Source organism: Pezoporus occidentalis, unplaced genomic scaffold (assembly GCF_034315485.1).
Source record: "Pezoporus occidentalis ecotype Australia unplaced genomic scaffold, CSIRO_AGI_Poc_V1 ctg118, whole genome shotgun sequence".
In the NCBI taxonomy this organism is placed as follows: Eukaryota; Metazoa; Chordata; class Aves; order Psittaciformes; family Psittacidae; genus Pezoporus; species Pezoporus occidentalis.
Genome location: NW_026912972.1, coordinates 2,687,603 through 2,711,739, shown reverse-complemented (window position 1 = coordinate 2,711,739; position 24,137 = coordinate 2,687,603). Strand labels below are relative to the sequence as shown.

The 24,137-nt window shown below is 40.1% G+C and overlaps 1 protein-coding gene across 7 annotated transcripts in view; it reads right to left on the bottom strand.

The window, feature by feature from the left end:
- Positions 1–24,137, bottom strand: part of ERBB4 (erb-b2 receptor tyrosine kinase 4) — a 604,652-nt gene that overhangs the window by 155,440 nt on the left and 425,075 nt on the right. For all 7 annotated transcript variants that reach the window (XM_062602108.1, XM_062602146.1, XM_062602123.1 and 4 more), the window contains exons 6-12: positions 17,935–18,053; positions 14,075–14,216; positions 12,300–12,413; positions 10,902–11,028; positions 6,475–6,548; positions 5,187–5,277; positions 3,626–3,825 (exon numbers count right to left, since the gene is read on the bottom strand). In XM_062602108.1, the coding sequence (XP_062458092.1) occupies positions 3,626–3,825; positions 5,187–5,277; positions 6,475–6,548; positions 10,902–11,028; positions 12,300–12,413; positions 14,075–14,216; positions 17,935–18,053 (867 nt within the window). The remainder of the gene's footprint in view (positions 1–3,625; positions 3,826–5,186; positions 5,278–6,474; positions 6,549–10,901; positions 11,029–12,299; positions 12,414–14,074; positions 14,217–17,934; positions 18,054–24,137) is intronic.

Genomic DNA, 24,137 nt, shown 5'->3' with positions numbered 1-24,137 from the left:
AAGGAAGAATTATGGTCATTTGCCTATAGAGTTATGGGCCTGTTCCAAAGCTCTGGGAACTCTAGGAAAAAGCTTTGCAGGTTTCAGTTAGCATCGTGCCAGGTAAGGAATGGAATCATTCATACAAGTTGTTAATTGGAGGCAAAAGTGACAAAATTCATAACAATCACATCTATAGCAACCTTTGCCTAGAAAGGTTTCTCTGTACATTGCAGATGTCACTAAAGATGAAAGGTATTACTTAAATAACTTGGTATAAAAGAAGATTTTTTTTTTTGCTACATTTCTTTTGTGTGCACTCATATTGAACATGAGTCACCTCTGACTGTTCCATAAAAATAACACATGCTGGGAAAAAAAAGGCATATTCTTCCCTTCAGTAGGGAGCAACAGTAAAATTTACCTACTAGAGCATATGATGTAGCAAATAACTCCACAGTCATTCTTTCTGCATTAGTAATATTCATAACTGACTTTAACATTACAGTTTACAGTAGTAGACAAAAATCTTCATTAGAGGAGAGCTTCATGCACTGCATTTTAGACAAACGCTCTCCAATTGATTTCCACTTGACTGCCCATGGCAGGTGGACTGGAACTGGATGATCTTTAGGTCCTTTCCAACCCAAACCATTCTGTGATTCTATGATTTATCAGTTTGAAGATCACAGAATTACAGACTGGTTTGGGCTGGAACGGACCTTAAAACTCATTCAGTTCCAAACCCCTGCCACAGGCAGGGACACCTTCCACTAGAGCAGGTGCTGGAAGATTTAAAGAAAACCCTCCCAAATCCCTGTCTGTTGGCCTTTTCTGAAAATCGAAGATGTTTCAGAGGATGCTGGACAAATGCATCTGGCCCTAAGGAACAGTTCACCCTTCCTCCACATAACTGGGAGCATTTTAGTTAGACATCTAACCTGCAGCAGAACCCATTTAACCCCAGAGAGATGCTGACTGGCAGGCAGAGTTGAAGCAGCAGGATCGCTCTTCTCATCTAATGCTGGCTCTCAAAAAGCTACAAAATATTAATCCATTCACATAGATGTGCATAGAGAGAGAAAGCCACTGTTCCCCATGAAGGTTCAGGAAGTCAAAGACACTGTCTTGTGATGGGAGTGACCTGGCCACTAGCCTACATTCATTACATACAGTCCATTTAACAAACACAGATTAGAGTCCATTTTTAAAGCTAATACCTTAGTACTGCAGCTTACATTGTGACTTCTTTAAAATGAAATGAATGAGATCTGTTTTCCTCAGGAAGATCCCCTTGGTGTTACATTTCGTGAGATACCCTTAGGAGATTTTTTCCTTCCTGGAAAAATAATGAATCTCTATTCTAACAAACCCTCCATAACCTAAAAGTCAAACTTTACATTTCCCCTTTGTGTGCATACATAGTGACAAGACATGCAGTGCAATAGGACGATGTGACAGCACATCCAAGTTTCCAATTGCCCTGGAAGCCCATGTTTCAGCAGTTGTGGCTGCTTCAAAGGGACTCAAACTTGTGATCACAGGAAAGGGCAAGGAGGTCTTTGACAAAGGAGTCCTGACAACTAATATGGGAGTATCTTCCCAACTACCGTGTTCAGCTATGTCCCCAAGCTCTCAAAAACAATGAAACAAATGGGACACTATTCCACAAAGGAAAAAGCACATTATGAAGCTCCCTATTGAGTAGTTTTCCATTGTCTTCTATCATACTGTAAGTTGCAGACAGTTTGAAGCAAAGTGGCAGCTTTACTCTATGAGCCATGAGTCCTATGTTCAACTTTATTTCTGCCTATTTTATTTTTATACTAAATCTCTAGGAATTGCAGTGAGCTGGTTGTCTTTCTATCAAATGATGATCATTATCATACAGCTATAGGCAACTTGCTGTTAGAAAACATCAAATAGCACCAAGAGCAAGATTTTCTCCCAGAGTCAGCAAGTTTTGATATGGCAGAGAGGAAACCTCTGGAAGGTCCTCAGGGTCACGTATCTCCCAGCAAGATGGGACCACAAGGATCCTGGAATATAACCACAGAGACTCTTGCACAGTCATCTAGACCTTGTGCTTTTTCAGACAGATTCTGTTCTGTCAGCCCAAGAAATTCCTTACATGAAATCTCAAAGGGCTAATTCTTCCTCTCATGACATACAAAATACACTTGTTACTAGACTGCTAGCACAGAACTAGCTTCCTCCTCACACCTTGATCCTATTAAACCCCAACCCCACTTCAGAGGAAAGCAGCTAGCAATCCACAGTCCCTGGGCAGATGTAATTCTCTTTCTTGGCAACACCTCTATTTGCCAAATAATATACCATTTCACATATATTTTTGTTTCTATGTGGGGGCAGAAAAAACAGACTGCAAATCATCCGCAAACACTCTAGCTTTCAAGACTGAAGGCACTAGCTGTTCATGGGAAGTCAGGATCTTTCCTCCAAGTTTCAAAGGAGCTGATTGGGCCAGAAATGGCATACTGACTCCTTGCAAGGCTGATCTTATCTAATGGTCAAATAAGATTCAAGCTCAGAACTCAAAACAAAGAAAAAGCCTTGAGACAGAACAAATGAAAAACAAGAGAAGAGTAGCCATTAAGATGATAAAAAGCTCATGGATGTTGAGAAACTGGGGCTAATTCAGAACCAGATGAAGTCAGGAGTGTTGACAACAGAGACTTTGCAGCCTTCTTTGGTCCTGCAACTGATTAACTCATTTCATTATTCAGGACTGTTCTTGGCCTCTTCATCAACGCTTCATTCCCACATGCCATTATCAGCACATGATAATCATCTTTGATTTGATGACATTCAGTCACCTCTGGATGACAAAAGAAAGCTATGCTACTCTCAACAGACAAATCACTTGGATTCATTTACTCATGCCTTTGTCACCTCTTGGCTGGGTTTACAGTAGTAAGGACATCAGGGCATGAAGCTGTTCAACCTATAGGACACCCTTTGCACTTCATCACCACAGAAGTGGCAGCAGCCACTGCAGCTCTCCTCTCTCCTTCATCTGCCACATAGTATTCATTTGCTTTTCAGTACTATGACCTCAGTCCAGGTTCTGGCACCTCAGCATTCCTGAAAGACAGGCCCAATTAAGAGTAATCTTTATCAGATAAGTCAAATACAGAAAGGAGGAACTCAGTGATCAGAAACAGTCTCAAAAGTGACCTTTCTGGATTAAGACTGGGCCACTTTGGTAAGGCAGCACAAAGGAAGCAGAACGTGCTAATCTATCTCCATAAGGAAAGGGCTGTAGTTTTCCAATCTGTAAAATCAGTGCCTTTCATGAACACTACAGTTGCTCCACATTTATGGCCTTCAGAATTCCTATTTGTGAAAGTGGATCTCTGACCTGTAAATTTCACATCACGGTAAGGAAGCAGCTCTCTCTCTTTCCTCCCTTTTATTTGTTCAGACCTTAAAACATTTCATTTGCCTATAAATTTGCTCAGAGACAGCCTGGGCCAAATCCTGAGATGATCACAGCCCCGCTGATGTCCGTGGAGCTCAGAGTCATCAGCCAGCTCTCACCACACTGCATCCTGTCAGTAGCTGTACCATTTACCCCCAGCTGATCCCATCACAGACAAGATTTGCTCTGAGCTCCAGCACTTACTGCAGTTCTCTGCCTTTTTGTTTCGATGAATCACTGTCTTTTGACTGGGTGTGCTGAAGAGGCTGGACCAGTTGACTGTGTGGTAATAGCACAAATTGCTGTTGTCTGTTATGTAGATGTTGCCAGCACTGATCTGCTTCAAGGACTGAAACTGCAGAGAAGTAATGCCTTGTTGCTTTAGGATGAGTAAGGAAAGACCACTGTGATGAAAACGAAAGAGAGAACAGGAATTAACTCCAGAAGGCAGAACTGGTTGGGAATTTCACACTAGAATTAGTTACTACTGTCAAAATGATCTTTCTTGCAAAACTGAAATTTGGTCAAAAACCTATTTTGGGGTAACAAATATTCAACTCCTTCCAGTTCAACCATTAACATATTTTTGAGATAAATCAAAATCTTTTTCAGTTTCCTCAATTTTGCTGTTGAGGAAACTGAATAAGATCCTGATTTTCCCCCCCAACAGAATTAATGCTATGATAGTTTCTATGCTAAGGAGAAACTGACAAAGTCATGCAAAATGTATTAACATCTTCTGTCAGGCATCAAATTAGTATCATTCATACTAATACAGGAAGAAATTGTTATTTTCAAGGAAATTTTTCCAGCCCACTTTCTACATTTCATTTTTCTTTTGTTGTAATATGTGGTTATCGCCTTTCTTCATCAAATGAACAGTAAGTGATTGTCTGTGTAACATGGAAATGACTGCACATTTTTTATGACTGAAGATTAGTGAAGACAATATGCAGTTTCTGGGCATCCTTTAAGTTATTGTATTTTAATGATTATAATTGTTTTCCAGCTGTTCCAAATAAAAATTGCTGCTTCGAAACAGAATGCTGGGCTGTAACTCAACCTCCAGGTTTCACTGCTATTCCCATTAAGCTTGGCTTGCTGTTTAAGATGCCAGCAGAATCCCATGACTGCTTTCCTATATTCACACAATGGGGAATGAGGGGTTGCTGTACGTACCATTCAGGTACCTTCTTGTGCTTCCCCCGTTATTTCTCACCACATATTTTCTCTTCAAACCAATTCTCCCATAAGAGCTTTCATTTGGAAACATTTCTGGTAAAAACGGCTCTACAGAGCTAACATACACCCCACATGCCAGGCACCTCAGGGTCTCAGAATTCAGATGTATTGATCTTTTACTGCTTCTTAGGACCACATTGTTCTGTCAGCATGTGAACCTGCACTTCCAATCACAGCCACTTAAACTTACCAAGAATGCGGTTAAGCTCTCCTATTAATGTCTTCTAAGTTGTTTTACATTCACAAGGTATTTTAAACTGAAATGTACTTTCCAGACAATGTGTTAATAGCTGCAGCAATGAACCAAGATGTTATTTATTCATTTTTAAATCATTACATTCAATATGTATTATCCATTATAAATAACTGATTAGCAAAGATACTGTTCATGAATACCTCAGTTACAGAGAAAAATATATCAATTTATGATGCCCTTCCCAAAGGATCTTGCATTCTGTGCTGCTGCACAAAGAATTACTGAATACTAATAAAAATAATTTCATCAACAGAGTAGGTACCTTACCTATAGAGGGCTCTTCCACCAATAGTAACTAAGTTAGAAAACACCCTGAAATCTGTCATATTCTCAGGCCATGACTGGATGTTCAAATACCCTGAAGGAGAAAAAGGCAAGCACATGCATGTCAGGGATTTCAGCCATAAACATTGCTCTATTGCATACATGAGTTAGGACAGGTTTAGCCTATAAATGAAAGACAGTGCTGGTTTGAGAAAAAGAAATAAACAGGTAATGAATGCTGCAGACTAATGTCTTCGAATTCATCAGGTTGCTCTCCTCCAAGAAAGCGAATGAAGTCTCATCACAGCAGCATTACATTCACTTTCAACAGCCACAGTGAGGGTGAACCCAAACACAGGCTGGAATCTTGCAATGCCTCCCAGCCTTTTCTGAACAGCAGCAGCAGAAAAGAATGAAGATTTGCCTGAATTAAGAACATTCCATTTTAAAATGTGCTAGACACTTTGGACAGCAGTTGAGAGATCTGTCATGATTCGTTAAAAGATGACAAGGCTTTCCTAAAACAAAGACTTTGCATTCACTTCTATGAGTGTGTGAGGACTCTTCATCACCAGAGAACATTCTCTGCACAAGTATGTGGGACTAACGATTTTGTGCTACACAGACCTCTATATACTGCAGTTCCCTATGATTTTGATTCCGTAGTGGACAGAAATGCAGCACATCTTTAAGGACAGGAGTAATTATTACTTAAGTAGTAGAACTGAGACTGTCAAATAGTGTGTTTACGAATGGGAAATGACACACATCCAGTTGTCAGGTTATCTTTGACATTCATTAAGGAGAAACTGAGAGTTTACTTGCATTTTTAACCCCCTTGCTTTGCTGAAATACACAGTTTTTGAGAGCTCCCACGAAGCACATGAGAGAGAAGTCATTTCAAATTTGTGGCAGCATCTTCTGCTAGACCAAGAGAAGTAGCAGCAAAAGCAGATTGGCTTTGTTTTCCAAGGCATATTTCAAATGCTTTTAGGTGAAGACAATACTTTCCCACATTTCAGCACCATTTTCCTCACCAGGTGCCCCTCTTGCAACACTTGCCCTACTTTGTTAGCATGGGACCAAGACCCCTGGACCACTTACCAAACACAAGATTCATGAATACAGAATGCCCATTATGTTTGGGGTACACAAACATCAGAAGACCAAGACCCCAAACATAATGGGCATTCTGTATTCACAAATCTTGTGTTTTTCAGAAAACCCAACAAATGACAACCACAGAAGCAAAGTGAGAAGTTCAGATTGTAGGAAATCAGAAGCGTGTTACCTGTTATCTCTCTCACTGTTTGGAAGATATTTAATTTCTCTGGATTGATTGCAGCAATTGTGTGATATGGGTCTCTGAAAGATTAAAAGCACAAAATGTGATGCTCTAAATAAAAAAAGAAGCAGATTCTCAAAGACGCAGCATGTAGAAAGCAGTATTCAGGAGTATTCATTTTGCTTTTAGGCACATGTGCCAGGTGTCTTTAGACTGTTTCCAACTTCTTCAGACTGTTGATCCTGCAGAACCTGTATCTAACTTCTCCCAAGTCATCTTGAATGAAAATAATGGTGCTTAACAACTTCAAGGTTTAAATTACTAGTGTTTCAACAGATATTTCTGCTCATGAAGAATTAAGGGATTCTAAATAACCAGGGGTAACCACCCTAAAGGAAAGATGAATATTCAACATTTTTCCCAGGAATACTAGTTCAGCTGGGATACCATACTACCAGTGACAAAATATAAGCAAAACAAACCAAAGAGCATGCCACCAGCTCCTGACACATAACACTGCAAGGGTAAACTGTTTAAAGGTGTTGAACAGAGAACATCAAAAGCACAGATCCATGCCAAGCAAGTTTGCCACCTAAGAAATGAAATACCCCATCAAGCTTTAAAATATCGAAGTTAGATGTGCTACAGTGTAAAAAGGCAAACCTGATCTTGATTTTGAGAGTGTAAGTACATTTAGTAAGTAGGTTTTTTTTGTTTCCCTAATTTTAAAGGAGTAAAGACTCTCCAACTATTTAAGAGGCCAACTAGAAGCTTAACCTGAACAAATATCCTTTCAAAATCCTTCTGTAACACCATATTACAGTATGTCATGTGTTTTCTGAGTGCAGGAAAGATCTTCAGTAAATGTGAAGCATGCATTACCACTTCTAGACTTATCTAGACTAGATAACAAGTTTTTACTATGTAAGAAAAACACAGAACTTAGCTTTTAAAATGTATTACTGCTGAATATTGAAAACCCTTGTCTGTAATAAACATAAGCTTGCTGAATTTCACCTCAAAATCCTAAGATAAAGTAGTCTTTAGAGATACAAATATACACTTAAACCCCTTAAACAGCCAAATGTCTGCTACGTTTTATCCACATATAGAACTGTAGAATAATGAAGTCATCTTCTACCATTCTTATTAGCAGAGCCAGGATTTTTCAGTAGAACAGACACAGCTGAACTGATCCAAGAATGAGAGTTTCAGCTCATTGTGAAACTGGAGATGGACAACTAAAAGGAAAATAAAGAGCTAGTGAGCACTGAGGGTTTGCTGCAGGGCAAGGAGGATAAGGCGGCAACATTTGCTGTTAGATGCATCTGTCCATTCTCAAAACTACAGCTCCCCTTGGTGTGTCCCACCCATTCACAGGCAGCAACACAAGCAGAAGCAGCTTGGTGTTTTAGCAGCCCAACCAGAAGAAAACAGTAGAAAGAAGGCTACATCCAACCTATATAGGTCCTACCCCTTTCCCAGCCACTGTGTTTTCTGTCCCAGACAGCAGATATGTCCCCTAATAAGGATCATTTTATCCATACACTTTAGCAGAGCATTACCTTAGAAGAATGAGTACTACTGACTCACCAAATTTAGGTCTACTTTCATCACACTTAACATCTGGATATTAATTAAGGCCAGATCATAATTATTTGATTTATATAAGAACTATTACAAATGACTGTGTATAAAACAAATTCATAATGATATGTACAGTAATTTATAAAATAAACTACAAATTCACAAAGACTTGAAGTTCAGGTACTTGGGAAAGAGGCTAAAGAACCACAGGCTTAAAACCATGATGAGATCAATTGTAGTATCACAGTTCCCTATGAAAACAAACCCCCAAAATTCACTCAGCATCTTTCACAAAGTTATTTTCTGACACTACAAGAAAATCTTTCAATTCCCCACAGAGAGCTAGACTTTAAAGTCCCTCCAATCTGAAACACTGGAAGTTCATACTTCTGAAAGCTGCATTTCACTCTGGGTAAATGAATTTGTAACAGAACTAACAGGTTGCAGTGGAAATAAATATATTTATATATCTACATCTGTATCTTTATCTATATTTCTATATCTATACCTACATCGATATCTATATCTATTACTGTTGTTGCTCTGTACTGTCCATTTATATAACAAACTACTTGTGTTGCTCCTGTCATTCACTCAAATTCCTTTCCTGTATCACTGATGTGCAAAATATAACAGAAATGTTAAAGAAAAGGCTGTTTCAGAAATACAAAGTTATTTTAATTAATTCTCAACTCTTCTTCCCTTCTTTTAATATGTACTACTGGAAATATTTAGGGTTGCAGAATTCAGTGTCCATATAATTAAGCCTTGTTGGAGTGAGTTTTCTTCATAGAGAACGAAAGACAAAGTGCTACACAATTTAAACATAACATGTCCTAGGTTTATATTCTTCCATTAAGCTAGAACAAAGTATTTTAACCCTCTGCTTTATAGTTCATGTTTTAGATATCTTTTTCAGATGAATATGATTTTACCCAAGGTTGGTTTGGATTCCTTGAACTTAGACAGATCTTTTAATAAGACTCACCTTGTAACTTTGCAACTAATAAAAACTTCTGCAACAGTTCGCATGTTCAAAATGACATTTAATGCACTGGAGTAATCCCTACAAAATTGCTCATGTGCTCTAGATACTTGCCCTGCATTTACTAGAGTGTTCTGTCCTGTGAGATTTAATAGATTTACACTCAGCCCTTCGACTGGTCATTTGGCCGTATCAGAAGTGTGATGGTCTGGGAGCTGAGTGTGACCTTCTCCAGGGTTTCAACAAGTTCAAAAGCACCACTGCCTTAAACCACTTGAAACAAAGTCCTTCTTCCTCCCTGTGTTACATTAACTTTCACACTGTACTCCCTGCTGGAGAGATGAGATGAACAATGCAGTCAAAGCTCACATTTGCTGGCCTTTTGAGAACCATTGAGCTGTAGGGCCCTGCTGAAGTGGATTTTCAACTCTTTCTCATGGCTGGACTCAAGCTGTAGGAGAAGCATTATAACCAATAACTATATCAAATCAAGGAAACAAGCTGGTTGGTTCCACCTCACCTAGTAGGGAAAAACCAGCCAGGTAGCCTAGTGTCAACCCCATTATTATAACCTAAGCATACCTCAATCTATAGAAAGACTAAAGAAAAATCTGGTGGCACTAATGACACCAGAATTCCATGTCAGATCAACCTACAGATATTCAGCTAATCACATCTTCGCTATGCCATAAAGGTGCAAACATGGAATTGGTTTGGGAACTATATTTAAGATATCAAATCTTGACAACCAGTTGCAAGCAATGTTGAAAGCTCTGAGGAACCTAAAAAACAAGTTAAAATTTGAAGCCTACGCAGTGGTAGAAGCAATTGAGTACTTCACACTGTTAAAGTACCACAAAATATCTGCATACTTATCACAGTAAAGGGGAAAAAGGCTTTAATCTTATTTGTGCATTTTGAGGACCAATACCTCAAAGTGTCACATGTAATTCACCATGGCTGATTACAACATGAAAGCTTGAATTAGTAAGAAGGTACAATCATATGCTTGTTCTCCCAACGACAAAGAACACAATGTAAGAATGCAGTCATTGCATGGGACCTCACCTCACAATCAAAACAATACATCTGTCTTCCCTGGACACATCCCACCCTTACAGCATTTGCACCATTCATGCATCTTTGTGATAAGGGTTAGCACACAGTGCACCAAACCACCAGCAGCAAGGCACTAGTGTTCTGGCTGAAATACTGTCCTTTAGAAGAAAACCTTAGTGTGACTTTGTAAACACTGGTTCTGTAACTCCACATCTTCAACCATTACTAAGACTTGTGCAATATACAGTCATATTTAAACCAAACTACTGGATTTAAATACCAGTGGGTATTGTGTACCTCTGCAATTGAAACTGGAATATATACATCAAAGCTCATTGACAAGAGGGCAGCCTTTTCGCATGTATATGCGGAGACAGCCACTCAGGCTACAACAATTTCTCTTAGGTGAGGGGCTCTCTCTGCATATTCTGCACATTAGACCTGTTGGTCATAGGAAACTTAAAACAAACTAATTGGAGGTAACTTCCCTTTCTCCCTTCTATTCTCTAATCAGCCGTTATTGTAAGCTGTCCTGGATTCAGCCAGTTCTGAGGATCTCATAAGGTAACAAAGATCAGTCATCTTTTCTCTTTCTAGTGCAAACAGCCTACTTCATCCTTTCTTTTCCTAGAAGTTGAATCATAAGAATCAAGGTAACAGTTTCTTTCATAATCCAAGGCAGGAAAATGATTTATCCTGGATCTGCTATCACGTAAAAGCAGCCTGAGGTCATCATTAAAAGGTGGCTGCAATTCATTTCAGCTGGCACCATGACATAACATCTTAACATTTTGTCACTTACCCATGAATCCCAGTAACAAGGAAGATAAGGTTGCCATTGATCTTGGTGCAGTTTATGAACTTGTCAATGTTGCTGGAATCCACTGTCTGAGCTGACACTAAACTCCCTGTTCCAATGCCATCACATGCTGCCAAAACAAGGAGTTTGTGTAAATAACCAGGAAAAACAGTTATTGAATCAGAACACGAGTCTTCATTTCTTTCAGACATGAAAGCAGCAGAGGTGTTAAAACAGCACCCTTTACCCATATTCTTAAGGAAGCACATGTCAATTTAAAACAAACGATAAGCTAAATTAGCTCTCACAGAAGCGCATCCTGGCATACAGGTTAAGATATTTCACACTGCACCTAAATGCAAGTGCAAAACGCACAATATCCCCACTCAAGCCTTCCATCACGTAATGCATCCTATCTCCCCAGCTGGTCTCCTCTAATAGCAACTACCAGCAGTACACGTAAACATTTAAAAAACCTGTGATAACTTCCCTCCTCACAGGCTAAGAGCTTGACAGGAACACTACACATGTATTTTCATGCATGAAACTATTTATCCAGCAAACATGTTATTTGTTGAAATTAGGTTAAAGGGCTGGATATCGCCTTCACTTAGAATTCAGCATGTCAGTACCCTGCCTAGGCAGGGATCTCTGTATTTGACTGTTTCAGCCACACGGAGTTAACTGATGATTTACACCATACTTCAGTAGCTTCACTGTGAATCCCTTCCAGATACGGCTTCCACTAGGACTGAAAAGTGGCATAGGCCCATGTGGGAAAACTGATGGTGCTTTGCTCCTGAGACCTTTGAGCAGGGAGCAGAAAGTCTCCCCAGTGGAGCTTTAGACAGCAAAGTAAGCTATAGATTTCCATCTTCTCAACAGTACCATCACTGAAAAAATCCTAGCCTACATTTTAGACATTTTGGAAGGAGGTAGAAAATGCTCAGAGACATTTTTGAAAACCAGAGGAAATAAATGGAAATCTAACATTACATTGACAAGTATGAGACATATCATACATTGAAGCCAGTGCTTTAGAATGGCCCTCTTTGGAATGTCAAAAGGACAGCTCTGAAACACTTCCAGGAAATACCTATCATTAAAATACCATAATAAAGAATTCTTTCAGATTTCTGTAAAACCAACGGAGAAATAACCATCATTTTTATCTAACCAAATGTAATTAGTTTGGTTATATTTCTATTACAACATCATAGATTTTAATTCTGTTCATATTCTTCACACAGGCTATACAGCTCAAAGTTCTGTGCGCATCCAAAGGCTATTAATATTCTTCAATGTATTCATGAAGGGTATTTCAGGCCAAAAAAATACTCCGCTTTGCTCTGCTACAGCATTGACTACATTCAAGGAAGTTTATACTGAACTACTGCTTACCTTTAGGACAAATGTCAGTGCAGGGCTTGCACATCTTAATACCATTTTCTTCAACCTCCATCTTGGAGCTTGGACACGCACGGACACAAGAGCTAGAATCTACCACAAAGTTGTCTGAAGAGAAAAGAAGGTATTGTCAGAAAGTGAACCACTGGGCTAAATAATACTGGGACACATGGTTTTGGACTCTGTCAATACTATTAATTACCTCAGCACTTCCACACTGACATTAATGTTTCACGTTCAGTGTTTTCAGAAGTGTATTACTATTTGTAGCAAAGGAAGCTACAGTAATTAGAGAGAAATAAACAAGATGCTCTGCCCTGTCTCTTTCATAAACACACACAAACATATACATTTGGGATAAAATACTGCTCAAAATGACAAGTATTTCAATTTTGCCTTGTAAAAAAACTGCCAAAGGGGATATAGACTGATCATACCTAACTGTCAGCTTAATACTGTCAAGAAAGGAAAAATAAAGGGAAAATGTTCAACTAAGTATTTGGACAAAGACTCGTAGCCCTTAAGTAGTGCATAGTAAAAACACCAACAAAAAAAATCGTGCTTCAAAACCCCACCATTCTATTATAGACAGAACTAAGCTTTGACAGTGACAGCTTCAGCCCACTGTCAATCTGAACTTCTCCACAGAGATTCAAAATCTGGATTTTGCTTTCAGTTCAATTATGGTTCCATTTATTATAGATTACTCATCCTTCTTATATGTAATTTATGGATAAAATAATTAATGCACAGCACAACTGTAAACCTTGGTGGGAATGCAAGAGAGGCCAAGAACACTGTCTCCCTTATTTTCCTTACTAAAACAGCACTATCCAACTGCGTAAGTGATGACCCTCTATGTTTTTCTGTTACTTGTCATCATCTGTCTGGTATCTCAGAAGCATGTGGCTTCTAGATACACGGGATTATTCTTTTTAACTCCCACTTCCTTTCTAATTTTACTCTGGGGCTTTAAGATTGTACAGTCAGTACTACATGGGTTTTCCTCACTGGGACAGCACTGCTCAGAAAATATTTATGGTAACTTTCTGTCACAGAATCACAGAATGGTTTGGGTTGGAAGGGACTTTAAGATCACCCAGTTCCAACCCCCTGCGTATGGGTAGGGATGCCTCCCACTAGAGCATATCACTCAAGGCTCTGTCCATCCTGGCCTTGAACACTGCCAGGGATGGAGCCTTTACCACTTCTTTGGGCACCCTGTTCCAGCACCTCATCACCCTCACAGTAAATAACTTCTTCCTTAGATCTAACTTGAACTTCCCCTGTTTTATTTTAAACCCATTACTCCTTGTCAAACCATCATTGTTCCAAGTTAAGAAAAGGGCCTCACTCTCATGAAAGCATTTGGTACTGGCTAGTACAGGTGGTAGTGCATTGTTACTTTTCTGAAGCAGAAATTTATAGCCTTTTATAATCCCAGTAACTATTTTAACAGTTCATTTAGATCATGCTGATCTAGAGCACAAATGCTGGTCTAATGGTGGTAGGAAAAAAAAGAAACCTAGTGTATTCCCTTTTTGTTTTTTTAAGAAAATCACTATAGGGTAAGTGGGAATTGTCACCAACCCAGAATTTCCCTGCCTTTAGTTAATACATGACTTATTACAGGCTGCAAGCACATGTGGAGTGATTTGAGATACTGCACTGTGCACTTAGCTCTCATTGTCTCACTGCTTTGTTCAGCTCCTGAAATGTAACTCACACTCCCCATCCCTGCAGGAAAAAGCAGGTAACGCAGCACTTACGTGGGCACTTTTTGACACAAAAAGCCCCATAGGTGTACTTGGCATTGTGATTGTGCTCCAGCTGGAAGGTGGTAGGATTGTATACAAAAGTCTGGGGGCACTGTGTGACACATGCACCACTGTCATTGAAATTCATACAGGCCTGCAAAACAAGGGAGAAGAAACCAGTAAAGTCAATCATATAGCTGCCTTTGTTTGGGTTTTGTTGTTTTGGTTGGTTGGTTGGTCGTTTTTAGTTTAAACCACAGTCTTGATGGTTCAGACTTGCTGCAACAGTGAGGAGTGCGATATATAGTTTTCTGGCCTTCATTTTGGCTGCTTAGATTTCTTGCTAGGATCTTGGCTAATCCAAGACTTACAAAAGGGGACTCACTAAGTCCCTTTCGTTTGAAATACGGTTGACTGTTACAGCACTTCCCACAAAAACATAACAACACTGTAATTTGTTTCATAACTGTTGTTACTACCAGCAATTAACTAATTCACAACTTGATAGGACATTCTAAAACTGCCAAGAGTGAACTACTATTTATCATAGTCAGTCTAAACAAATGCTAATGACTTTTCAGAGGTCCAATCTTTAGATTTCTTACAGCATGAGTCCATCGCCAGCTGAAAACTGAAATTCCCAATTAGAAAGCAAGAGGGATAAAAACTTCTTTTGAGCTAGCACAGGAGGGAGTCATTTCCCTAAGTGGCAAGTTTAACAAGGTCAGTTGCTTCACACACTGAGAAAAGAAAATAGGACTCTGTATCACTTAGCATTCAAGCTCAGCCACCCACAGCTGACAGAGGACAGGGCCCTGACAAATGAAGAGGCAAGTGTGTGGATAAAGAAAGTAACGGTATGCAGGGAAAATAATTGACCATGCAAGACTGATAATTACTAATAGAAAACCCCCACTGATTTTGACACTCCTTATCACCACATATTGTGTCTATGGCTTTAACCACAGCTTATACAAAACTGTTGGAGTAATATTCACAAAGCATACCATAAATGAACAAGTTCAGATGAATATGAAAGCTGTAGCCAGGCTTGGATCCCTCTAACAGTTTAAGCAACCGCTGCTACTGGATACCGCTTCCCCACTAACCCGTCTTCCAGAAGCCAGGCTGCTTCATAAGTTTAATTAAGGGATGAAGCCTTTTGGTACGTTTCCAGGTTGTAAAACATACAAATGGTTTTGACACTTTAGAGTCAGCAATATAGCAACATGTGTCCCCTCCCCTCCAGGGCTGGGATTGTGAGAGAAAAAGTGGAAAAGATTTCTCTGTTCTGCTGCTTTTATCTACATTCAGATCAGGACCAGCAGGACCGAGGGAAGTTACTTGTCATGTTAAAAGATTTCAGAAGGGAGAGACTAATAATGTAACCAAGGGAGAAGGACAAAATCTGCTGCTGAAAGGGACAAACAGGGAGTTCCATGATGAACGCACTGTCCTATTTGGAGCATGAGCTAAGCCAAACTGCTGATCCTGTCTTTTCTGGTTCTTTACAACGCGTATTATAAAACCAGTCAGTTTCTCACTGAACCAGTTTTCCTTTCTTTCTTACAAAGACAAATACAGTCAGTTATGTTTTTACTAAGAACTGGATGGGAAATCCTCCCTAGAAATAGGGTTGTGTCACTTTCCTGGGGTACGATTAGGCACTCACAGACCCTCCTATACGTTTCACATTTTAGATCCAGTTTGAGTTTGAATGCAACAAAAGAGCATCTCTAAAACTTTGGTTTAGCATGTTTGCTTGCAGGATGTCAGATGATTATTATTGTCTTGCTCTTAGAACTGAATATGTAAATGATTGTATGGCAGCATATGGAGGAGGATGGATGAATTTTATCTAGAAATATTAAAACCATATTTACAACAGGACGTTATTGCAAGCTGCTGTAATACGCTAAAGGATTTGCAATGCTTCATAAACTGAACTTCTGCTTATTAATAACTACTGATTTAGTTTATTTCCTCAACACATTTTTTACATCCACTGTTGACTTAAAAGGTACTTTATCACACATATGACAACCCTTTAATAATGGTTTAGCAATTTCATAAAGTAAAGCATACCAATACTCTTTGGAGAGATGGCATTTCTCAGGAAAAGCTCAACTAGAAGATTTGGGAACTTGTAATTTGTGACTAGAATACTTTGTATACATTTGTATATGCAAACTTCTAGCATTTGGTGCTTAATGCTGCTGATTAGTGAATGAAAGCACAGGAAAATATACAAGGCAAAACTAAAGTTCTGTACCTCAGCTGACAGCTAAGCACAGTTGTCTACAGCCTAAAGGGTTACACTTTTCTCCCAGTGTGTATTAAGCAAGTAATGATTAGTTCTGAAAATTGCCAGACCCCTGCTGAATTTCTTTTACATTGCTCTTGGGCCAGGAGTGAATGAGAATAAAGCTCTGGGTGCTTCTCTGCTGGATCAGAACAAACACACCAGTTGATTTTTTAGCATATGTATTTCTATAACTGCCACAATTGAGAAAGTCTAACTCATTTTCTTTCAGGATGCAGTACTACAGAACTTACGCTGTGAATAACTTGTCCTTGACCTTTGAAAACAGACTCATATCAACACGTAAGATTTGAGGATGCTCCTCAACAGACATATGGGAACAGTAACTGCATCCTTCCTCTTTCCTTTACCTATTTAGATTGTACATGACTTGGGAAAGAATGTTATTTCCCCATTTCTCTAGTCCAAATACAACACAGTACTTCCAGTGAGTGTTGGATCAGGTGTACCACATGTATGGAATATCTACTTGTGCAAACCACAGCCACAAAGATCAGCTTTAGTAAAACCTTAGCAGTTACATCAAGCCATCACTCCACTTCAGCAGCAGCAAAAGAACAGCATTTAGAATGTGGTTTTGAAGCACAATACCTACTGCTATCAAATGATACCTGAACAGCGAGCAAGTTTCAGGTCCAAGCAGGGGAAAATTAATTTTGGCCCATTCATTATGATATGCTTGTTTACACTATCAACACATCTGCAATTTGCCCTAAGATCCCTCCTCCCAATCCTTGTAAAAGGAGCCTACTCAATTTCACAGATACTTGTCTGTTCAGTCAGTTGGGTACCTCTGAAAATCCACCTCTCTAGTTCTAGGCTTCTTCAGGCCTAGGTGTGCTTCGCTGAAAACATTAGCAAAACTTGCCTTTGCGTGATGAGCTGCACATTTTTTGAGATCAGTGCTGGATCTGAAGCTGCTTTACGCTACTCCAGATAACTGACTACATGGAAGACAAATTCGTCTAAAGGCCTCTATGTTCAGACTATTTTTTTTAGGAAAAAGTTAGCCTCTTCCTCTTTTCATCTAAAGCACATGCAGTAGCACACATTTGAGGTAGAGTTTTTTTGAAACCTATTTCTTTCCATCTCCACTAAGAAGCATGCCCAGTAAGAAAGCTGTATTTAAATCAAGCCTGGCAGTAGCAGGAAATACCTTCCACAGAGAAGCTAAATTGTATTCTTGACTTTCAAATAAAAAAGCACACAGAGCAGCAATAAAAGCCGTGCTCAAATGTAATGATAAATACTTCTAAAAATTCCCTATAAAAGTTAGAAAAAGCAAAAGATAAAAATCACAGAGATTAGCATATTAACGGTTCCCAATCTGTATTTACAGATCTTATAAATCTGTTAATGGGTAATATTAAGTAGATAATGTGATGTTAATATAATGTGAGAATATTAAATGCTAAAATTTGCAGTCTGAATCTGGGAGTGTGCATGCAATACATTAAAAGGGACAAAACTGTAAATTTAATGGATTAAAGCATTAAGGATTTGCAGTGTGACTGCCAGGAAGAAGAAAAATGAGAACTCTCACACATACAAAGCAATCAGTGTCTTTAGGTCCAGAACAGCCTCCAGCGCACTCCCGGTGGCAGCAGTCGCTGACATAGGGCCCGTAGCACCGTCCATCACATTGCTCTGCACACACTGTCTTCGTTACTAGGAGGAGGCAGGGAAAATGATCATGTCAGAATCAGAGCTAAGAAGAGAGCTCTTCAACAGCACACTGAGAAAGAGAACAAACCGAACAGCATACGGAATAAAAGCTCAAGTTTTAAGGGAGTTGCTTCAATGGTACTGGCCATTCATATCCACCTTCACAATACCCTCTTTAGGAACATACACTTTGCTCAAGGACTGAGGAGGATGAATTTTAAAGTGTTTGCTCTCACCCTTGGAAATTCATGTGGAATATTATTTTCACATTAATAGTTTCTGTAAATGGGACATGAAAAAAAAAGGCCCACAAAATAGCATAAACATCCACCAGTTCCATGTGAGTTTTCCCCCATGAAGAACAGCACCATTGAGTACATGAGTGAAATTCAGAGGGAGGCCAGCAATCCCAGAGTCAAATACTGCTCGTGATGGCAACCAATCCGACAAGCAGTCGATGAGGTAACAGAACAGAAAACAACCTGCAGATTGGAACACATTTGGAAACACCACCTACCTTTTTGAAATAACACAGTCCTGCCTTCATTCATCCAGGGCAACAACTACATTCTACCAACTGGAAAGCACAGTGATTGAAGTGGTACCACACTACAGTACTTGAAGGCTTAGTCTTGTGCAAAGGATGGTGAACAGGTGGAGAATCTCCCTCCCTTCACTCACTTATAGCCTCTATCTTTATTTTACAGAAAAAGCAATTATTATCCACAGGACTACACCAGCCACCACTTACAGAATGCCAGGAAGCTGTGCTGTTGGCTGCCTTTTGATAAAACCAGGGACATTCCACTTCTGCAATTAACCTTTAACATATATTTTGTTAATTACTCCTCTACAGAAAACACTTTTCAAGAAGCCAGAGAACACAGAATTCCGTCCAACTTTCTGCTCTACTATTCTACTATTTCATGTATCAGTAACTCCTTTATAAGTACTTTCCAATCCAAATTCCCTCCACTATTTGCCAGAAATACTTGAGTAATGCCAAAGCTTCTTGATATACACAATATTTACTTAGGACATAAAAATGAAATAACTGTAGAGGGAAGTCATCATTTATAATCTATGGAATAAAGCAATGTACTTTTAGAGTAATTCCATCTTGCTGGTACCAGAGGCAACCCCCCAGACAGAAAACACTTCTGTGCCTTATGCAATCTAATTGAAGAGGTACAGGAAATGTCTGTAAATGCACTTGCTGTCAGCACTGCTAGAGAAACAGATTAAAAGGATTTGTTTATTTGAGTAACACTGCTGATAAACGTTAGGACAGAAAGATGAAACAGTGGCATATGTTAAGCAAAACACACATTGCAGTGTGGTGTTAAGCAAAACACCACACCACTAGCTGATAGGCACAGAGTCTCATCTCATGAAAACAAAGACCTCATTTATTCAGTGAGTGCATGTTGTTTTCTGCCAGTTGAGAAACTGGCCCCTAGCACCTGGATGTGCCCTGGACTAGGCACTAACTGCTTCCTATCTAACTAACTGCTAACTAACTGCAAAGGGAGGCAAGGCACAGATTTATCCTGACATCTGACTATTTGCCAGTCTCCCCCTCTGCCAGCAGCGAAGAGGCACAGAAGCAGAGGACATTCATTTCATTTTCCCCCACAACCCAAATCAAATAGAAACGGGAGACTGAGATGAGCTCTTAGGCAGAAGTTCTTCCCTGTGAGGGTGCTGAGGCGCTGGCACAGGGTGCCCAGAGAAGCTGTGGCTGCCCCATCCCTGGCAGTGTTCAAGGCCAGGTTGGACACAGGGGCTTGGAGCAACCTGCTCTAGTGGAAGGTGTCCCTGCCTGTGGCAGGGGTTGGAACCAGATAAGCTTTAAGGTCCCTTCCAACCCACTCTGTGATTCTATGAAATCCTCTGGGCTTACCTCTGTCACTCCTCAGTCATGGAGCTGTCCCCTGAGCCAAGAGGACAGAATCCAAACACTGCCTCCCTTTTGCACAGCAACTGTTCATGGCCTCATTTGTTAAAATGCCTCCTCCTCTGTCACCTCCTCTTTCTGCCCCTCAGGCTGGTGCTACCGCAGCCATGCACTGGAACACTCCTGACGGCAGCCCCTCCCTCATGGCACGCTCAGGGCACCCCTCTGTGGCACACAGGCTCAGTGCCCCCTTACAGAAGGTTCCGCAGGCAGAGGGTGCAGTGCTCGGGTTCCCCTCACCAGCACACACACCCCTCCATCACACCCTACAAAACTACTGTGCACCAGCAGCATATTTCTGTCTTTGTTTCTTTTTGGGTCCTTTTTGAGCCTAAGGAGCTAAATTTCGTGTGGACACAATCAATGTTGTTACAACAGGAAAAGAGGACAAGACACACCACCATGGGTGCTCACTGGTGGGATGCTGTTAAAAAGCATTCCTCACCATAGCTCCACAGCAACTTCACACTGTTTAAAGCTGGTGTAAAGCACCTCTGTGCAGTCAATGAGTACAAGCCACCTCATTAACTCAATTATAATTTCTTTACCTCAGTGCCAGCTGCTGTTGGGAGCTGGTCAAAGTGTCCACCATCACCATATAATCATTGCTTCCCTGCTGAGGAGCTTTCCTGGCAGGCTTTTAGAAGGGCAAAGGGGCTGAGGCCTAAGCAGCATGTCCTGTACCATCGGCTGCCAGAGGCACTGGGAATCATCCACTGCTGCTTCCCAAAAAACCAGCCCTGAGGGGGATGAATTCCTGCCTCTCCCATGCTTGGTGTCCATGCTCGCAAACCATACTGACCAGCCCTGGGCATATCCAGCAAAGGCACCCTCTTCTCATCAGCCCACAAGTTATTACTTCCAGTTGCCGAGACCTGTATTTGCAGGATGACACACTCCTTTCAAGCTGAGCTGCAGATAATGACACTTCCCAAGGCTGAGCAGTTTAAACAGTGGTGGGGAACAAGCTCCAACAACAGCAATGGATTTAAGCAATTTACTGATATCTTTTCAGCAGTTTTCACACTATTAGGCTAGGACAAAGCCTTCGCCGTTATTCAGCTTCCTCTAGAGCCCCACAGGAAGCCTTGTGCAATGGATAAGGTTACAGATACTGTAATTTCTATTCTTAAAATTCCCTAAGAGACTACACCAATGTATTCCAGAGTAAAGCAAGAGAACCCCCTGCACCAAGGCTGACTGGAGGGATATGGCTCCCTTTTCAACACAGCACACTCTGCTTATGATTAGATGCCAGCTGAATGAGGGCCTCTATCACGCTGTTCAGGATAGGGACCATTTGGGGTTTTTCTCAAGACTAGAAATAATAAATAGTTTTGCAGAATTTACAATTACAGCAATGGTTTATCACTGCTCTTCCCTAAGTGTTTATCTTGCTTGTAACGCAAACGATGCCAACAGAAATGCCAACATTTCACACTAGGAAAAGGCCACAACATAGTGTATTTCTCTTCTGGTTCAGGGCATGCTGAATTTGCACCATAAGTGCGATTGAGGATGAGGTTCTGGAAGGGCCTATCAGATACTTAAGTGATAACACGCACCAAGCCAGAGAAGAGCTTAGAGGGCTCTGAATGTTTTTAAGGGCTCATATTCAAGACAGTTTGCAGTGAAGGGTTTTCCCCAAAGCAAATCAAATCAAAGTCAATAGTGGGTACTTTCTGAAGACCCAAAACAATCTGATTGTTCAGATTCCAATGAACCTAACTCACAGTTCAGGTTCCTGCAGTCATTATCATGGGGTGACCCTATAGCAAATGTACATAGAGCCACACCGGTTTCAAGAGATAGAAAGCTTTTTCACAACAAACTTTCCTCCAAATGAATCAACTGATTTTATAGCTGTGACTCAATATATGAAAGAGTGAAACGCATAGGTAAGTATTACCCAAAATATATCAAGCTATATGCTCAGACTGATGAATGTTGGTGAGTGGCTCCTAGAGGGGCCACATGGCTTGAGAGTGCCAGATACTTGTTTCTTCACCCAGCATAACTGCTGGGTGACAGCCAAGTCAAATCAGACTTGAGGCTCAGCACGACTACCCGCCCTAACACGCGCTGACCCTCAGTGGGATCCCAAGATACCTGACACAGAACTGTCACAGCTGGAACCAGGACAGCAAAGGGCAAACACCAAGGTCTTGAAAAAGCGTGCCATGTGTTGGGATGGGTTTCAGTGATGAAGTAATAAGCTGTGTTGGGGACAGGGTGGAATGAGCACTTCTTATATGTGTGCAGTTAATCAGTCTCCTTAATTAAAGATTAAGGGAAACAATAATGTCAGGGCACTATAAATCTATGACGAAAAAACGGGAAGTAACTGAAATCAATGAAAAAGTCTTCTGAACATGCACAGTTATTAGAGAAATACAAGGATTTTAATTAAAGATGTTGGCTCCAAGCAAAAATGCTGGGTTACCCTGATTGATCTAAGCTGCTGGTTCAGCTCTTTCAGTCTCCCCCACCAGGCTCCTGCTTGCTTTTTGCTGCTCTAATTGGGTACTTACTGCATCGGCACCTTCTTTTCTCAGCAACATCAGCTGCACAAAGACTGTATAAACACAATTATGCTCAGGCCAAACTCCTGTACACATACACAGTCACGGAGGGTTTTACATTTGCTAAATATTTATGTCTCAAGTTTGATTTAAAGGCTCTTTGTCTGTTTTGCATTCCCTATTTTAATTTGTATTTCTCTCTTTGGTTTCAGTTACATTTCTCTAGGACAAAGTACATAATCTGTCCTTTTAATAAAATAATGTATTCCATTTGTAAAAGTTTCTATTTCTTTTCACAGAAAAAGTTAAAAAAAAACCCAAACAACAAAATCTTAACAGACATCAACAGCAAAAATAGTAACAATGTAACTACAGATTTTCAAATTTGATTAGTAACTTCCCAAAGCATTTGTTCTTGTGAGGTTATTTATGTTCTACTTCGTGGGTGCCCAAGACTCTTCCAAAAATAGATTCTTTTTAAAGTACTTTTACATTAGCCTTTCTTGACACTGAAACAAAGAACACCACCTGCCTTTTAGATGTTCAATATGAATATTTACTAATATTTTAATCATAAAAGAAGACTGGATTGTTAAGTGCAGAGAACAGTGCGCTGAAATTACATCTTCTCTGCCTCCTGACAGAACAGCTTACTTTACATTTCCTATTAATTGTCTTCTTAAATGGATAAATTCTCTTGTCACATCAAGGGATACATTAGGACCGAGTCAGATGCAGGTGGTGTTTCAGACTGAGTCGGAAGTACAGAGAGACATTGCTGGAAGGCAACATAAGAAGAAGGTAGGTAAATGATATTCATGCAAAAAAACAAAAAGATTTGGATTCTTTTCCCCCATGCAATTTGAAATGAAAGATATGGATTAAGATCTTTCATTTTTCATCCTTTCCCAGGAAAATAATTTAAATCTTATCTTGGGAGGGGGTCTCATTAGAATATTTTGCTTCAGTTATTTGATAAAAAAAATTACAATATTAAAATGCAGATGTACCTCTGAGTTGTTTCTAGGAACAAAATAGTTTGACACTGGGATGTAGTACTGCTGAAGTGTTTTCCTACACGCTTGCAAGTCCTGCATCCCCATGGTGACTAGGTTAAGGTACACACTATGTTTGTGATACCATTCATCCTACCTAAGAACAGCGTTTGTAAGCTTGAAAGACAGGGATGTTTTTTAAAGTCAGAAATGAAGGCAGCAAAAACCTTCATAGCACCACTTGCATTTTTATGTTGAGTCCCTACTCTCTGCTTCAGTCTGCAGAAAGTGCAATGAAGAAATGCCCACTGCCAGCCTAATACTCAGGTTTTTTTCCTTCAATCCTGCTGTTAACCCAAGGTGCAGCAATGTCAGGGAAGCAAAGAGGAAGTAGATGATATAAAATTAACTCCTGCCCCTGACAATCAGAGGCTGCAGAGTGTGCTTGAAGGTAAAAGGCTGTAGAGTAGCTACTTCAATCAGAAATGTGTGATCTGTGTATCTCCCTGGAACTTAGATGCCATATGTCTTTCCAGAGTTTATTATTTTAAATCCACAGTTGTGCCTTAGCCTGTCCTCACTATTTGGAATTGAGAGGGCAGTCACTGTAAAG